We start from the raw sequence: 15,975 nt of genomic DNA, 5'->3' as shown, positions 1-15,975 counted from the left end.
GTTTTATCATTTAGTTCCAAATGCTAGAACTCATGCCTATTTCATTCAAAGCATGCTATTGATTTGCATAACACATATTCAAGATGAAGTTGTGTAGTAACCACCAAAGCCAAATTGCCGTGCCCCTATTTCATTATGTGTTTAAGTTTAACCCCGTTGAACCTTGTTAAGCCTATGTTCTTTGTTAACCCACACTATCCTTACCTAGCCTAGTTTTAGGACCATCCATACCCTTGTTCTTGAAGCATAGTAAAGCATGACCTAAAATGAACTCTTTGATCAATGTATTGCAGAAAGCAAGTGTGGGGGAAGTGATTCTTGTGTGTGTGTGTACCAAATTCCTTAATAAGGCAAGGGTAGAGAAAAGAAAAAAAAAAAGAGCTCTAAAGTGTTGTTTGTTAAAAAAGGGTCCAAAACATTGAATTCGGCCCTAAGTGTTGCATGAATCTTCCCTTTATAAGTAAAAGTTGACTCTGCATTCTAAAGTGAATTCCAAGTGTCTATTTCATTGCTTTGCTTGCTATCGCTTTAAGAACGTTTGTTATTCATATCCTTTCTTTGTTAGCCATTACTCCCAAGCCCTGTTACAACCCATGACTTCAATCTTAAGTGTTGTGTGTTTCAATTTGTGGAGTTCGAAATTGGTATGAGCATATGGTGTCACTGGTTCTCGCATCTAAGTAGTAGCATACCATTCATGAGATCATATCTAAACATGGTTATTAACTCCATAAATTACTTTCTTTGTTATAACATATGTGAGTACTAGTCCTCCATGTTTACATCAATTTTCTCACATATAACTAGTGTAGGGTGTGTAGTCAGAAAATGTGTGTGAAAATAGAGAGTATCTAGTAAGGAATTGAGGGAATTCTCTAAGGCATGTTACTACATTCAAAATGTTGTTTTAATTGATTAAATGTGAGCTAGTGAATGGTGACTATGATTAAGTATGCTCAAGGGTAAGGATTGCTTAAATCTATATAAGTGGTGATCTTTGGCATGTCATGTTTCATTGAAAATCCCTGAGGTAAATGTTGGAAGGTTAGGTTGTGTTTTGTTTGTTTTGTTTTGTTTTGTTTCTTTTGTTTTGCTCGAGGACTAGCAAAAGCTAAGTGTGGGGGAATTTGATAGGAGCATATTTATGCGACTTAGTTAGCTTGTTCTTATGCATTTGTGTTGTTATTTCTTAGTTAATTATATATTTTAAGCTATTTTCGTGTGTTTGTAGGTTCAAATAACAAAGTTGGCAACAAAGTGCTATTTGGAGCACTTTGGAGCATTTTTGGGCCAAGATTGGATAGTGCAAGCATGGAGACATGAGGATGGACGTTTTTTAAGATTAGAAGGCTAGAAATCAGCATGTGTGTTGACCTACAACTACAAACACTCATCCACTACACGCATTACATCCACTCATTACCAAACACTCATCCACTACACCCATTACATCCACTCATTACCAAACATCCATCCACTACACCCATTACATCCACTCATTACCAAACACTCATCCATTACACCCATTACATCCACTCATTACCACAACACTCACCCACTACACCCATTACATCCACTTATTACCACAACATACACCACTACCACCTTAATTAGATAGTGGTCCTCTCCCTAGCCTATAAATACATCCACCCTTCACCATAACAAGAGGAGAACACAATCCACCCATCCACCCTTCACCATAACTCACCTATATCCATCCACCACCATAATTTACCACTCATCCATCAAATCACACCTTGTGCTGCAACAAAGAGAAGAAGGAGGACCCTTAGACGTGCTTGCCATTCAAGCTGGATTGTTGGAGCGTTTTTATGTGTTTTCATTCTTTTGTTTTCAATGTCTAAATTTGTTTATCTTTGCTTTATGAGTATGAGGAACTAAACCCCCCCTTAGCTAGGGGGAATTCGAAACCATGTTCATGCTTGCAATATGATTTGATTACCTTCAGTTGTGATTTCATAAGTTGTGAATTCAATTTGTTTAACTACTTGATTGCTAACTTATTCGTGTATGTTTATGAAGAGTGCACACTTCGTTTGCATGCATGAAGATGATTGTAGAGTATAAGGGAGTTTCACCTAATAGTTACAAACCAATATTCACAAGTAGTGGAGGTCGCTTATAAACGATCGCGTTAAATAAATTCTTGGCAGGAGTTTAATGCTCATCATAATAAAGAATGCCTCATCAATACTTATAGTTTTCATAATGCTTAATGATCTTTGATTGTATCTTTATTGTGCTGTTCACGTAAAAACTTTTGAAGAATGCTTGAATTGTTGTATGCGCTTTCCCATCCAATTCAATAACTTAAGGAGAACTTGAAGGTTAATTTAAGCGGACTTAATTAACCTGGGGTGTTGAGTTTCATGATTGATCGAAAGAACAACTAAAAATTGGTTTATGTTCAAGTATGTCGTGTGTGCAGAAGAACCTCCTAGCTAGCCTTCCATCCATTCAATTTACTCAAATTCGTGCATATTTCATTAGTTCTTTAATTTACTTGTTTTGTTTTCAAATTCGTCAAAACCAAAACTGCCTTTACTTTAAAGTGTTTTATTAGTCAAAACCTGTTTTGATTTGTGTTTTTAGGTGTCCCAAAAGTGTGTTAAAGTCCAAATCTGCCCAGTTTGTGTTTTTAGGCAGATTTGAGCATTTTTAGCTTGTTTTGAGTCCTTTGAGTTTGTTTTAAGTTCTTTGAGTCTAGTTTAGTGTTTTTAACTTTGTTTATATGTTTTTAAGTCAGTTTAGAGGTTTTAGCAAGCCTTCCTAATCCCCGGTTTTGAACGATCCCTACTTGCATTTATACTACAATTTGACAACAAGAGGGTTTAATTTGTGTGTTAAGTTATTTACGCATCATTGAGTCGTCAAGCTTGAGGGTTTTTTATTATTTGTGAATGCTAGGAGTTCACATGTACAAGTTGTACCATTTGTCTTCTGGTAGGTGGAATGAATGGTGAGTTGCTTTCATCACTTGGTTGGTGGTACGAATGTGAGCTCCTTTATCACCTTTCATCACATTTCATCACCTCGTTGGTGGCACGAAGATGAGTTCCTTCTTCACCTAGTTGGTGGCATGAATGGCAAGTGGTCAAATGATATTAGATTACGGGTTGTACATTTCATCACCTAGTTGGTGGCATGAAGATGAGTTCTTTTTTCACTTGGTCGGTGGCATGAGTGGCAAGTTGCCAAATGATATTAGAGTACGGGTTGTACATTTCATCACCTGGTTGGTGGCATGAAGGAGAGTACGGGTTGTACATTTCATCACCTGGTTGGTGGCATAAAGATGAGTTCCTTCTTCACATTTCATTACCTGGTTGGTGAGAATAAAGGCAAGGTGTCGAGGCATATTGTAGTAAGTGTCGAATGACACAAAGTATGTTGAACCCTTTCGAAGCACAGTTGGCTTATGTATGAATGTGTTGGAATGTATGATTGAACGAATATATTATAAAGCTGTTCATTTATTTGTATAGTCTTGTTGACATATACTTAGACTTTGTTTCATGTTGGAACCATTCATGTTGAAGTTTTGAACCCGAGTGTTTCATTGTTAGGAATGTAAGAGGATTAGGACCGAGATGTCTAAATCACCTCTTTATTGAATTCATGCTAAATGGTCTTCATTACATAAGATGTCGAACGGCTGAAGCTTAACACTTGTACAATGTGAGTTTACTTGTAATAGCACTTCAAGTGATTAGTGTTCCATGGATGGCCAAGGGTCTTGCCATCGAAGCTTCTAAGCTTGTAGGAGCCAAGGCGACTGATGCCAACAACTTCAAACGTTCCATCCCAGTTTGGATTAAGTGTTCCTTCACTCGGGACTCTGTCGCAGAGTAATCTTTTCTTCAATACCCAATCCCCCACTTCGAAATAACGAGGTTTGACCCTTAAGTCATAATAGTTGGAGATGCGCTGCTTGTAGGCGACATTCCTCAAGTAAGCCTGGTTTCTGTGTTCCTCGACTAGATCTAAGTTGAGTGTAAGTTGTTTGTCATTTTTGCTTTGCACGTAGTCCTAGACTTGGAACATTGCTTGCTCAAGCTCAACTGGGACAACTGCCTCTGTACCAAAGGAAAGTGAGAATGAGGTTTCTCCTGTTGATGTCCGATACGAAGTGCGGTGTGACCAAAGAACTTGGGGTACAAATTTTGGCCAACAACCTTTAGCCTTGTCTAAGCTGGTTTTTAAAGTTCGCTTGATTATTTTGTTGATGGCTTGGACTTGTCCATTAGACTGGGGATGAGTTGGAGAGGCAAAACATAAGTTGATGTTGAACTTAGAGCAGAAAAGAGCACATCTGTCTGTGGCCCTAGAGATGAACCTAGTTAAGGCTGCCACCTTGCCAGTAAGGCTCTGGATGTCTTTTAAAGTTACCGATTCCTTCATGTCGAGGATTGCTTTGATCTTCTCGAGATTAGCCTCATTGCCTTGTTGGCTTATCATGAAGCTTAAGAATTTGCCAGAGCCTACGCCGAAGGCACATTTATTGGGGTTCAACCTCATTTGATACCTCTTCAGAATGGTGAAAGTTTCAGATAGGTTAGTGATGTGTTGGTCAGCATGTTTGCTCTTGACTAGCATATCATCAACATAAACTTCCATGCTCTTCCCAATCTGTTCGACGAACATGGAATTGACTAGTCTCTGATAAATCGCTCTTGCATTCTATAGGCCGAATAACATGACTTTTTAGCAATATAGTCCCCTGTCAGTAGTGAAGGCTATGTGTTCTTGGTCCAGAGGGTTCATGAGGATTTGGTTATATCCTGAATAAGCATCCATGAAGCTCAGGAGTTCACACCCTGCCGTAGAGTTTATAAGTATGTTAATGAGAGGAAGAGGAAAGCTATCATTTAGGCATCCTTTGTTTAGGTCGATGTAGTCGACACACATTCTCCACAAGACCTTTTGAACGAGGAGACTTTCATTGGTTGGATTTTTCTTAACAAGGACCACATTTGCTACCCATGTTGGGTAATTGACTTCGCGGACGAAGCCTATGCCTTTGAGTTTTTCAACTTTTGCTTTTATTGCTTCGTATCGTTCAGCGTCATAAGATCTTCGCTTCTGTCTCACTGGCTTGGTCTTGGGGTCAATACTCAAGTGATGACATATGATATCGGGAGAGATGCTTGGCATGTCCTCGTATGACCAGGCGACGACCTCAATGTTCTCTTACAAAAAAGAGATCAATGCCAACCGAATGGGTGGTGACAAGGTGGTTCCAATCTTCACCATGCGATATGGATAATCTTTTAAGATAGAAACCTTCTCCAACTCTTCAGTGAGTTGTGCTTGCTGGGTGAAAGAGTCGTCTCGAGGATTGTCGGGTTGATTGTTGCCACCGTGAAGATCCAAGTTGGCTTCGTCTGGGCTGGTCTTTATGACTTGGTCATGTATAGAAAGGGTTTCCTTGGGCACAGGTAGGTGCTGTTGCTTGGCCGAAGTGTTGTAACATGATCGTGCACTAAGTTGATCTTCTCTAATGTAACCATTGCCATAGGGGGTTGGAAATTTCATCAACAACATATGTGTGGATACCATGGCCTTGAGATCATTGATGCATGTGTGTCTGAAGATGACATTGTATGTCATTGGGCAATCAACCACCAGGAAGTTAGTGATAATGGTAGCTGTGTAAGGGCCTGTACCAATGGTGAAAGGTAAGTGTATGCTCCCTAAAGGTTGAACGATATCACCGGAGAAGCTTATCATAGGAGAAATCGAGTGATCGAGCAAGTGTTCAGCTACATTAAGTGCCCTGAAAGCTTCAGCAAACATGATATTGACCGAAGCCCTCATGTCTACCAGGATTCGTCGTACTTCAAAGTTAGCTATGTGAGCTTCCACGATTAGTGGGTCGTTGTAAGGGTAGATGATATCTCTTTCTTCCTTAAAGTAGAAACATATTAGATCCTAGTTAGGCTTTTGATACTTGCCTCCCCTGATGTCTTCCACGTGAAACACTTGATGGCCAGGCCTTAAAGCTCGTTCGCTGTTTTTCATAGCCCTGTTGGAAGATTTAGATATGGGTGTGCCGCCACTTATGGAATATATCATATTCACCTGGCGTTGGTTACGGTTACTCCTTGGAGGGTGAAGAAGGAATTGATCAATTTTTCCTTCACGTGCCAAAGCTTCAATATGATCACAAATGGTTATACACTTTTCGCCGTCATGGCCGTTATACTCGTGGTAGCAACAAAATGTGCCCGTGTTATTTGTGGGCTTGTAATCCGGGTGCCTCGGCTTTGGCTTCCGTATCAGGTTCTATGCTGGGGTAAATGGCCATGCATGTGGCGTTCAAAGGTGTGTATGCCTCATACCTCGGGGTAGGGCATGTCCTGACATATGCTTGACCCACTGTGTTGACTGCCTGGTGTCGGGGATTATCGTGGTGATACCTTTGGTTATCGCGGTAATATCCCTACTCCTTTTACTAAAATGAGACTGGTGAGGATGGAAATCTTTCCTTTTGCCCTGAGATTGATATGTCTGTTGACTTGGCAAAGTATTAAGTAAGGCAGGGGGAGGCACCGCTGCCGTTTGGAAGGTTAAGGTCTTCTTATTTGGGTGAGTCTGGCTTGCACTTCCCACTTGCTGATAGGGGATGTTTGTTAGGGGTTTCTCTTGGTATGTCCTTGCCTCGGCGAAGGCATGGTTATAAGTCTGCGCCATCACCTCAGAGTAAGTCTTCCAAGTGTTGGCATTAATCATATACTTAAAGAAACAGTCACATAGGCCTGCTGTGAAGGCTTTGAGGGCAGTCTTGTCGTCTACCTCGGCACAACAGGAATACTCATGGCTGAAGCGGCCAGCATACATACGTAATGACTCGTCTGGCTTTTGACAAATAATGTACAAGTCATCCGCAGAGTGTAAGTGATCGGTCTGGAAAATGTGTTAAAAAATAAACAATTTCCTCAATTCCTCAAATGAGTCTACCGTCTCAGGTGGAAGACGGCAATACCAGTTTAGAGCTCCGCCAGAGAGGGTGGAGGGGAAAAGAAGACATCACTCTTTGTCGGTGTGCATCTAGTATGCCATGGTGGACTCAAAGAGGTTAAGGTGTTCAATCGGGTCCTTATTTCCAGTATAGAGTTGCAAGCCAAGATTCTGCTTTGTCTTTGCTTGGATGGGGTGTCGAGGATCTTCCTTGTAAGAAGGCCAGGCCTAGGTTGGTTCCAATCAGGTATCTCAACTTGTCGTTCGGCCTTCAACTTGTTTACTTCCTTAAGGAGTTGTAGGACAAGAGGGTCCTGAGTGGAGTCATGTACCACTGGAGCTTTCTTTCATAAATCTCTATCTCCTAATGGAAGTAGGAAGGTTTGATCAAGAGCATGCCATTTTTCCCTGGACTCGCCGTACTGACTTCCAAGGTATGTCTGTTGGAACATCTCTGAGTCCCCTATACCTTCGTGTTTCTCTAGGATTTGTTGCCCCTTCCCAAAATTGGTAGCCGGCCTGGGACATGGAAGAGGACCGAGTCTTTCAGAGACCCTTGGGTCATTAATCTTCAAGCTTACATGGATGGGATTGTCTCAACGTTGCTTTAGGAAGTCTTGACAATCGCGAAAAATGGCTTTCGATCCTTCCACTCCTTCTATAAGGAGGTGCCTTCCTCCATTCCTCTTGCTTCGGGTCGAAACAACTGGGTTGAGAGAAGTCTCATGTTGGTCACCATTTCGATAAGTAGCTCGCTCCTCAACAGGAATACCATGTCGAGGGCAAATGACCCTCCGTGTTGGAGGGCGCACCCAGTTGATGGTTGACTTCCACAGGGGTGATGAGCTCGTGTGTTTTAGTATATCTAGCCTCGTGGAACATCTCGAAGACCTTCTCATACTGCTCTTGGAGGATCTCATTCTTCATCGTTATCTTGTTGTTTTGAGCCTCCAGCTCATCGACTTTAGCCTGAAAAGCAAACTTCTTTTGTTCCTTCTTTCATTGCTTCGCACCAGGTGCAAGATGGGTGTCATTCTAGGTGTTGTGGCTTCCTTTGCTCCCCATGTTAGAAAGGGATGCCTGGTTAAAAAAGAATGTACGAATGGTGGAACCAACTTGACAAAGCTGAAGAAAGTGGGAATAAGTGTCGTTCCCACAGACAGCGCCAAATGTTGATTAACAAAATCGGCGAGGACTTTGGTACAACAGAAAGTTTTAAGTTTGTGACCTTCGCTAGATTGCTCCGGTCACTAGTGTGGATAAGTATGTAAATGGATAGAGACAGGGAAGCAAACACAAGATGTACATGGTTCACCCAGATTGGCTACGTCCACGAAGTAGAGGAGTTTTCATTAATTGTGAAGGGTTTACACAGGTACATAGGTTCAAGCTCTCCTTTAGTGAGTACTAATGAATAATTTAGTACAAATGACATTAGGAAATATTGTGGGAGAATGATCTCCTTTTATAGAAGAGAGTTTCTAGCTTTGTTCTGACATTGACACGTGTCATGTTGTGATTGGCTTCTGATGTTGACACGTGTCGCGTTATGATTGGCTTCTGATGTCGACACGTGTCGCGCTATGATTGACCTCCTGGTTTGAGGGAAACTCTTCTGGGTCCTTGAAGGTATAACGTTGATCGGTGCTCGGTAGTTTCGGGATTAGTCAAGTGTGGTACAAACAGATTTAAAATTGAACTTTGTACTAACCATTAAATAAACTTGTAACATGGTTTTTGGTTAAAACTTAATGTTTTAAAGCACTTTTGGTTAGTTTTCCTTTTAAAATATCTTGAATTATATTTTATTTCTCTGAATTTAATTAATTTAACTTACTAATCATTCAAAATGTCTTAAATTATATGGTATATTTGCTTAATGTGTTTTAAAATTTTGAACTTGTTGGATACTTTTTTTGTATTTTATCATTATTTTATTATCTTATCTATAGATTTCATATAATAATAATTTTTTATGTGTTAATATGCACTTATTTACAAGATATATAAGAAATTTACCTAAATCCGCTTAGGTCGCCTAGGCGCCTGCCTAGATCCCGCCTAGCCGCCTAGGTGCTAGGCGCTAACTCGCCGCCCGACTAGCGTCTAGTGTTTTTTTAGAACCGTTCAAACCCATCCTCTCGTTTTGTTCAGATTAGAATAATCGTATTACTAAAACCCTAGCCGTTCTCTGGAGAGAAAACCTAAGGAAAAATCCCTCAGCTGCCGACTCTGGTCGTTGGCCTTGGGGTGGTGGCAATCTGTCTCGTCTCTTCTTTCAATTTGAACTCACAAAAGTAGCTTACAATTTTTGCTTTACAGCTGAAAATAATTACGGAACAATTTTTCAAATATTTGGTTTCAGTTTTCAAGAAACATAGGTCATACAAAGTTAAAAATCAAATGATTATCGAACTGCTTTAGCACTTTTTTTCTTTCTCTCTTTTTGATACAACTTACTTGTTCTCTGTATGTACTTGTTCAATGATTAAAACCAAATATTTGATTTAAGTATAGTACTTTTGGTAGCTTAAGTCATAGTGGGATAGGAGTACCTACCTTTCAATGAGGACCATGTAAATCAAACATGGCTATATTCAGTAATTTCTTGGATATGAAAAACAAAAGAGGAAAGTGCGCGAGACACCAATAACGTAATACTTCTATAGAGTACTGGGTTCCGTTAGCGGGGTGGATATTGATGAGCTGATCCGTATCTAATTTTTAGCTTCTGCGAAAGGGAAGACAAGAAGATAGAACTTTGGAGATCAAGATTTCTTAATTTCTAAACATTTTTAGTTAGTATATAAGAGAAAAGTAGAGAGGAGTTTTGACCCTTGAGACTGTTAGTTACTGCATGCCGTGATGGAGTTTGCTGCAGCCTTTACTTCTCTTGCAATGACAAGATATGGATCCGATTGTTGGAGTTTTCTGCTTAACATCTAATACAAGGCTGCCGCATCTAAACAGATGACTTGGATCAGTAAAAAAGAACAAAGTCATTTGACAAAAGTGACCCATTAATTAATAATCGCCGAAGATAAATTAAAAAAGAACAAAGACATTTGACAAACGTGACCCACTAATTGATAAGTGCCGAAGAGAAGGCCGGCACACATTTTCAATCAAAAGATCGAAGTTGGCTTTTCACTACACAAGCCTAGGACTTCAAAACTGTGCTCTTTCCTAGTTTTGGGTAAAGAGAGATGATGAGTTCGGTAGAAAAAGCAACCAAAAAACTGCATGCAGTTTTAGTCCCATTCCCAGCACAAGGCCATGTTCACCCCGTGATGCAATTAGCCAAGCTTCTTCACTCAAAGGGCTTCCACATAACCTTTATCAACACCGAGTTCAACCACAACCGTTTAATTCGATCTAAAGGTCCCGACTCCGTTAAGGGTCTTCCAGACTTTGTGTTCGAGACCATACCGGACGGGTTGCCCCCTTCGGATAAGGATGGAACCCAAGATATTCCAGCTTTATGTGACTCCATTAAGAAAATTTGTCTTGGCCCATTTAAAGAACTGGTGAAGAAGATCAACACCACATCTCAAGTGCCACAAGTTACGTGTATAATTGCAGATGGTGTCATGGGCTTTGGGAGACAAGCTGCTCAAGAATTAGGCATTCCAGAGGTTCAATTTTGGACTGCCTCTGCTTGTGGCTTCATGGGGTACTTGCAATACGGTGAACTCATCAAACGTGGCATCATTCCGTTCAAAGGTACTTTCTGTAATTTGTGCACCATTTTTTTTTTTTTTTTATGCTTTCGTTGCATAATATAAATAATCAGTTTATTTATGTGTATGAACATTTTTGCATGCATAAATTATCATGACACACTTGAGTTAAATCATACACATCCCTTTCAAGTATATATTCTTTTATTTGGCAGTGCATTAAAGTGATTAGTTATATAGAGATCACTTAGGTTTTAATAAAATCACTCCAATTTGTAAGAGTCGGTCCTGACCGAGTTGATATAATTGTTGGATAAAGTTATCAAGGGATTTTGCACCATGCACCTGTAAAAATATGAGAAATCAGTTTTTTTTATCAAGCAACTACAAATTAAAGTAAACATTTGAGATCTTCAAATTTACTCTTGTAACCATCAATATAATTATCTATCATCACACATGCTTCACCTGGCATGCATTTCAGATGGGAATTTCATGCATGATGGCACACTCGATACACCAATTGATTGGATCCCAGGCATGAGAAATGTTCGGCTCAAGGACATCCCGAGTTTCATTAGAGTTACTGATCTCAACGACATAATGTTTAATTTCATGGGATCCGAAGTATGGAGCTGTTTGAACTCTTCTGCAATCATCTTCAACACATTTGACGAATTCGAACACGAAGTGTTAGAGGTAATATCGACAATGTTCCCCAACATTTACACCATTGGCCCCCTTAATTTGCTTGGTAGGCATTTCCCCGAAAACAGTTTGGTCAAGTCACTTAACTCAAGCTTATGGAAAGAAGACACAAAATGTTTGGAATGGCTTGATAAAAAGAAACCCAATTCAGTTGTGTACGCAAATTATGGATGCATAACGACGATGACTGACCAACATTTGATCGAGTTTGCCTGGGGGCTAGCAAATAGCAAGCACCCATTTTTGTGGATAGTTAGGGCTGATGTGTTAAAGGGTGACTTACCAATTTTACCCGATGAATTTTTTGACGAGATTAAGGATAGGGGTTATATTGCAAGTTGGTGTGCACAGGAGCAAGTGTTAGCTCATCCATCTGTTGGGGTTTTCCTAACACACAGTGGTTGGAATTCTACCATTGAAACTATATCTCATGGTGTGCCTGTAATTTGTTGGCCTTTCTTTGCAGAGCAACAAACGAATTGTCTGTACTCATGCACAACGTGGGAAATTGGAATGGAGCTGAGCCCCGATGTGAAGCGCCACGAAATTGAAGCACTTGTTAAGGAAATGCTAGAAGGAGAAGGGGGGATGAAGATTAGGGGAAAAGCAAAGGAATGGAAGAAAAAAGCCGTTGAAGCTACTGATGTTGGAGGATCATCGTACAATAATATTGAGAGATTGTTTAAGGAGGCACTCCAACTTGGTGAATGAATTGCTACATAATGAGGAACACGTTTGGTCCCCTTTCATGAACTATCAAATATGCTTTTATTGTTTATGTTTGATAATTTGGATCTCAGTTTTTCTAGTTGTTGTAGCCCCTCACTATAAATAAACAACATCACATGTTGTAGTCGATGTTAATCATTGTCTCTATCATGTCTCTAATTTTCTATCTTCTTACTTCCCTCTATTTCTCCTCGAATGCATTGGTTTGGTTACATTTAAAGGTATGTGATAATTGCGTTATCAGAGATGAACCTTAGATGGGTGTATTATATTAGTTGAGATAGAGACCTTTTAGATATAGAAATGTATTAAACTAAGAGAATCCAAGCGGATATCTAGAAATAGTTATTATGTTATATTTGGAGTATGATTACTTGTGGCACACGCCATCCCTAGATTGTAGGAATCTCCAAGAATATAAGGAAACAAATATAATCCCCAATTTGATCAAGTTTTCGTGTCTTGCAGTACAAAAACAGTCAGTCTTAGTGAAGTCAGCGGACTTCGCTTACCTTTTCCGGAACATAGCAAGATGTGGTGGCGTCGCTGGTCAGTTTGATAAGCTCAAGTCGGAGATGTTGAGTCCATGACGAACTTCTAAAGTATACCTATTATTGCGGTGCTGAAAAATTATGGTCCCACATGGAGGATTTCAAGTGAGAAGTTTTTATAGGTCTAATCCTCTTCTAATTCTCTCAAAATCTTCTTAAACCTTCAAAATGCCAGGGTTATCCATTTGAATTTAATTGTCTGTATCAATGAAGCTCCAAGGGTTGGGTTAATGACACTAACACACCCTGAGGTTTATTGAGTTTTCACAAAAACCTTTCACATTTGAGACATTACACTTACACCCTGCACGCTTTAATTCACTTTTACATAACCCCTTTATTTAAATTTTGGATAAAAGACTGTTTACTACCCTCATGTTTCGTGGTTTTCAACATTTAGTACATCAAGTTTCTTTCGTCTCAGATTCATACCTAAAGTGTAAATTTTGGGACAATCTCATACATCCGTTAGTCAAATTGTTAAATCTACCTTAATTGTGACGTGGCGCCCATGTGGACAATGAATGGGCGCCACGTGTCATCCACGTTTTTTGTTTTTTGTTTTTTTTTTCCTTCTTCTTCTTCTTCTTCTTCCTCCGAATGCAACTTTTTTTTCTTCCTTCTTCTTCTTCCTTCCCCTTCTTCCCCTTCTTCCTTCTCCTTCTCCTTCTTTTTCTTCTTCCCCCGAATCTGGGGAATTTTTTTTTTCTTATTCTTCCTCCTTCCTTCTTCCTTCTTCCTTCCTCTTCTTCTTCTTCTTCCTCCGAATCTGCCCAGATTCAGTTTTTTTTTCTTTCTTTTTTCTTCTTCCTCCTTCTTCTTCCTCTGACTACAACTTTTTTTTTTCTTCCTCCTTCTTCCTTCTTCTTCCTTCTCCTTATTCCTTCTTCCTTCTTCCTTCTTCCTTCCTCCTTCTTCCTTCCCCTTCTTCTTCTTCCTCCGAATCTGGGGAAGATGAATGATTTTTTTTTTTTTTTGAGGAAGATGAAGAAGAAGGAGAAGGAAGAAGAAGGAAGAAGGAGAAGAAGGGGAAGGAAGAATGAGGAATGAGGAAGGAAGAAGGAGAAGAAGGGGAAAAAGGAGAAAGAAAAAAAAGTTGCAGTTGGAGGAAGAAGAAGAAAGAAGAAAAAAAAACACTGAATCTGGGCAGATTCGGAGGAAGAAGAAGAAGAAGAAGAGGAAGGAAGGAGGAAGGAGAAGGAAGAAGGAGAAAAAAAAAACTTCCCCAGATTCGGAGGAAGAAAAAGAAGAAAGAGAAGGAGAAGAAAGAAGAAGGAAGATGGGGAAGAAGGAGAAGGAAGAAAAAAAAAGAGTTGCAGTCGGAGGAAGAAGAAGAAGAAGGAAGAAGAAAGAAGAAAGAAGGAAAGAAAAAAAGAAAAAAAATGTGGATGACATGTGACGTCCAGTCATTGTCCACATGAGCGGCACGTCACAATTAACGGCATATTTAACAGTTTGACTAATAGATGTATGAGACTGTCCCAAAATTTACACTTTAGGTATGAATCTGAAACGAAAAAAACTTGATGTACTAAATGTTGAAAACCACGAAACATGAGGGTAGTAAACAGTCTTTTACCCTTAAATTTTTGTTAATAAATATTGGCACCTTACCCATATAACAAATTACTTAATAATAAAAATCTTTACAATATAACATAAAAAGAAAATATTTATTAACCTAAATCCAAGATTTCAAAACGCATAGAGCATAATCTGGCAGTTTGATCGTCATCTCTCTCCGTTCACAAGATAGCGATTGCGGGCCAGAGGAATAGTTACGGAAAGCGTTCTCATTCGCAGTCGAAGTACAGTGACAACGGCGGCAGAGGAGGGATTAAAAGGAGAAATCTCGGCGAAGAAAGGGAGCAATTCATGATCGACGCGGAGTTCACGATTTACCGTTATTTATGCCCAGTGAAGAAGATTGGGAGCATAATTGGGAGAGGAGAATAGATTGTGAAGCAGCTAAGGGAGGACAAAATCCAAGATTCAAATCGGCGAAACGGTCCCGGGCAGCGAAGAGCGGGTTGTTACTATTTACAGTGCGAGCGATGAGACGAATGGGTTCGAATGTGCTTGTGCAGATTCGGATCAGCTTATGCAGATATTTGGGGAAGCCCCGCTTGTTACGAAGGCTGTGTTCAGGGTTTAGGTACTGTTTGCTCCCTAAATTCGCCATGGATCTAGTGGGCATGTCGGGAATTTACTCAAATATGAAATTGGTGGGTGCAAGCGTACCACTACTAGATGCCCTTGGTAGACAGGTTTTGAATGATTGTGGTTGTGTCTGGGTTTGATTTCAAACCAAAAGATTGTGTTATTGAGTTGGAGTGACTTAAATCAAGGTACTTTATTTGCCTTAAAAATAAAGACTTTACTTATATGGAGAAATGTAACAACAACTAAATGACAAGGTTGCTGGAAGTGTGAATGATTGAGAAAAGTAAATGACTGGAAATGAGTTGTATAAAACTGTATTTATTTAAAGTACAAAGCATTCTAAATACAAATGGATACCAAATACAAGGTTCGAGCTTATTCCCGAGAGATCGGGCAAGTTGCTCTAGTCTTGTGGTAATTTCTGGTGGTTTAGGGAATGACTTTGAGAGTTGTAAATAAAACTACAAATGAGATCGATACTACTAGTAAGCAGCAGAGCTAATAAACAAGGAAAGCAAAGGATGCTTGGCTAAAACTAAATGTCTACAAGGAGATTGATGAGCTGATTTGAGTAAGCTGATTTGAAAGGTTGTTTGAGTGTCCATAATCCTTCTGTCTCTGCTCCATTATATAGAGATCTAAAAGAGCTCCTTGCGAAGAACACCAATCCAGCCCGAATACATTCCATTTGCCAGCTTGCATGTGAAATATTATAAAAAATGACAACTGGCATTTCCACCACATGTTTCTAGCATATGTCTTCACCATTAGCAATAAACTAATAATAAAAAAACAAGGTGGCTTGTTTCCTCCATATGTCTACTTCCATGTCTGGATATTATCTTCCAATCCAAAAGCAAGCATTTGTTTTGATTAAACAAAACTCTTGGCAAACCTCTACCACTCAAACAAAGGGGAAAATTAATATTATAATGTCAAACTATCTCACTTGATGTAGCCAAATATCTTTCAAGTTAGTCTTCTTGCATAATAATCCTCCAAATGCCTTATTTAGCCCAAATGAGTAAAATTGGGTACATTTTAGGTGCAAACAGAAGCCCCAAAGTTTTACAAATTTGAGCAAAGTTTGTGAAACTTACGACTCTAATAAGCTTTTCTAGAAGATTGATGATATAGCAGGTATAAGAGACATTGAGAATGAA

The 15,975-nt window shown here is 39.6% G+C and overlaps 1 protein-coding gene across 1 annotated transcript; it reads left to right on the top strand.

Annotated features, from left to right (window-relative positions):
• The first annotated feature begins 10,068 nt into the window (after window positions 1-10,068).
• LOC114823367 (linamarin synthase 2-like) lies at window positions 10,069-12,243 on the top strand. Its single transcript, XM_029098872.2, has 2 exons — window positions 10,069-10,704; window positions 11,146-12,243. The coding sequence occupies exons 1-2, from the start codon at window positions 10,188-10,190 to the stop codon at window positions 12,078-12,080; spliced, it is 1,452 nt and encodes a 483-aa protein (XP_028954705.1). The 5' UTR covers window positions 10,069-10,187; the 3' UTR covers window positions 12,081-12,243.
• The last annotated feature ends 3,732 nt before the right edge of the window (window positions 12,244-15,975 follow it).

Source organism: Malus domestica, chromosome 01 (genome assembly GCF_042453785.1).
Source record: "Malus domestica chromosome 01, GDT2T_hap1".
Taxonomy (NCBI): domain Eukaryota; kingdom Viridiplantae; phylum Streptophyta; class Magnoliopsida; order Rosales; family Rosaceae; genus Malus; species Malus domestica.
Note: the sequence above shows the minus strand (reverse complement) of the source record. Positions and strands in the feature narration are given on the sequence as shown.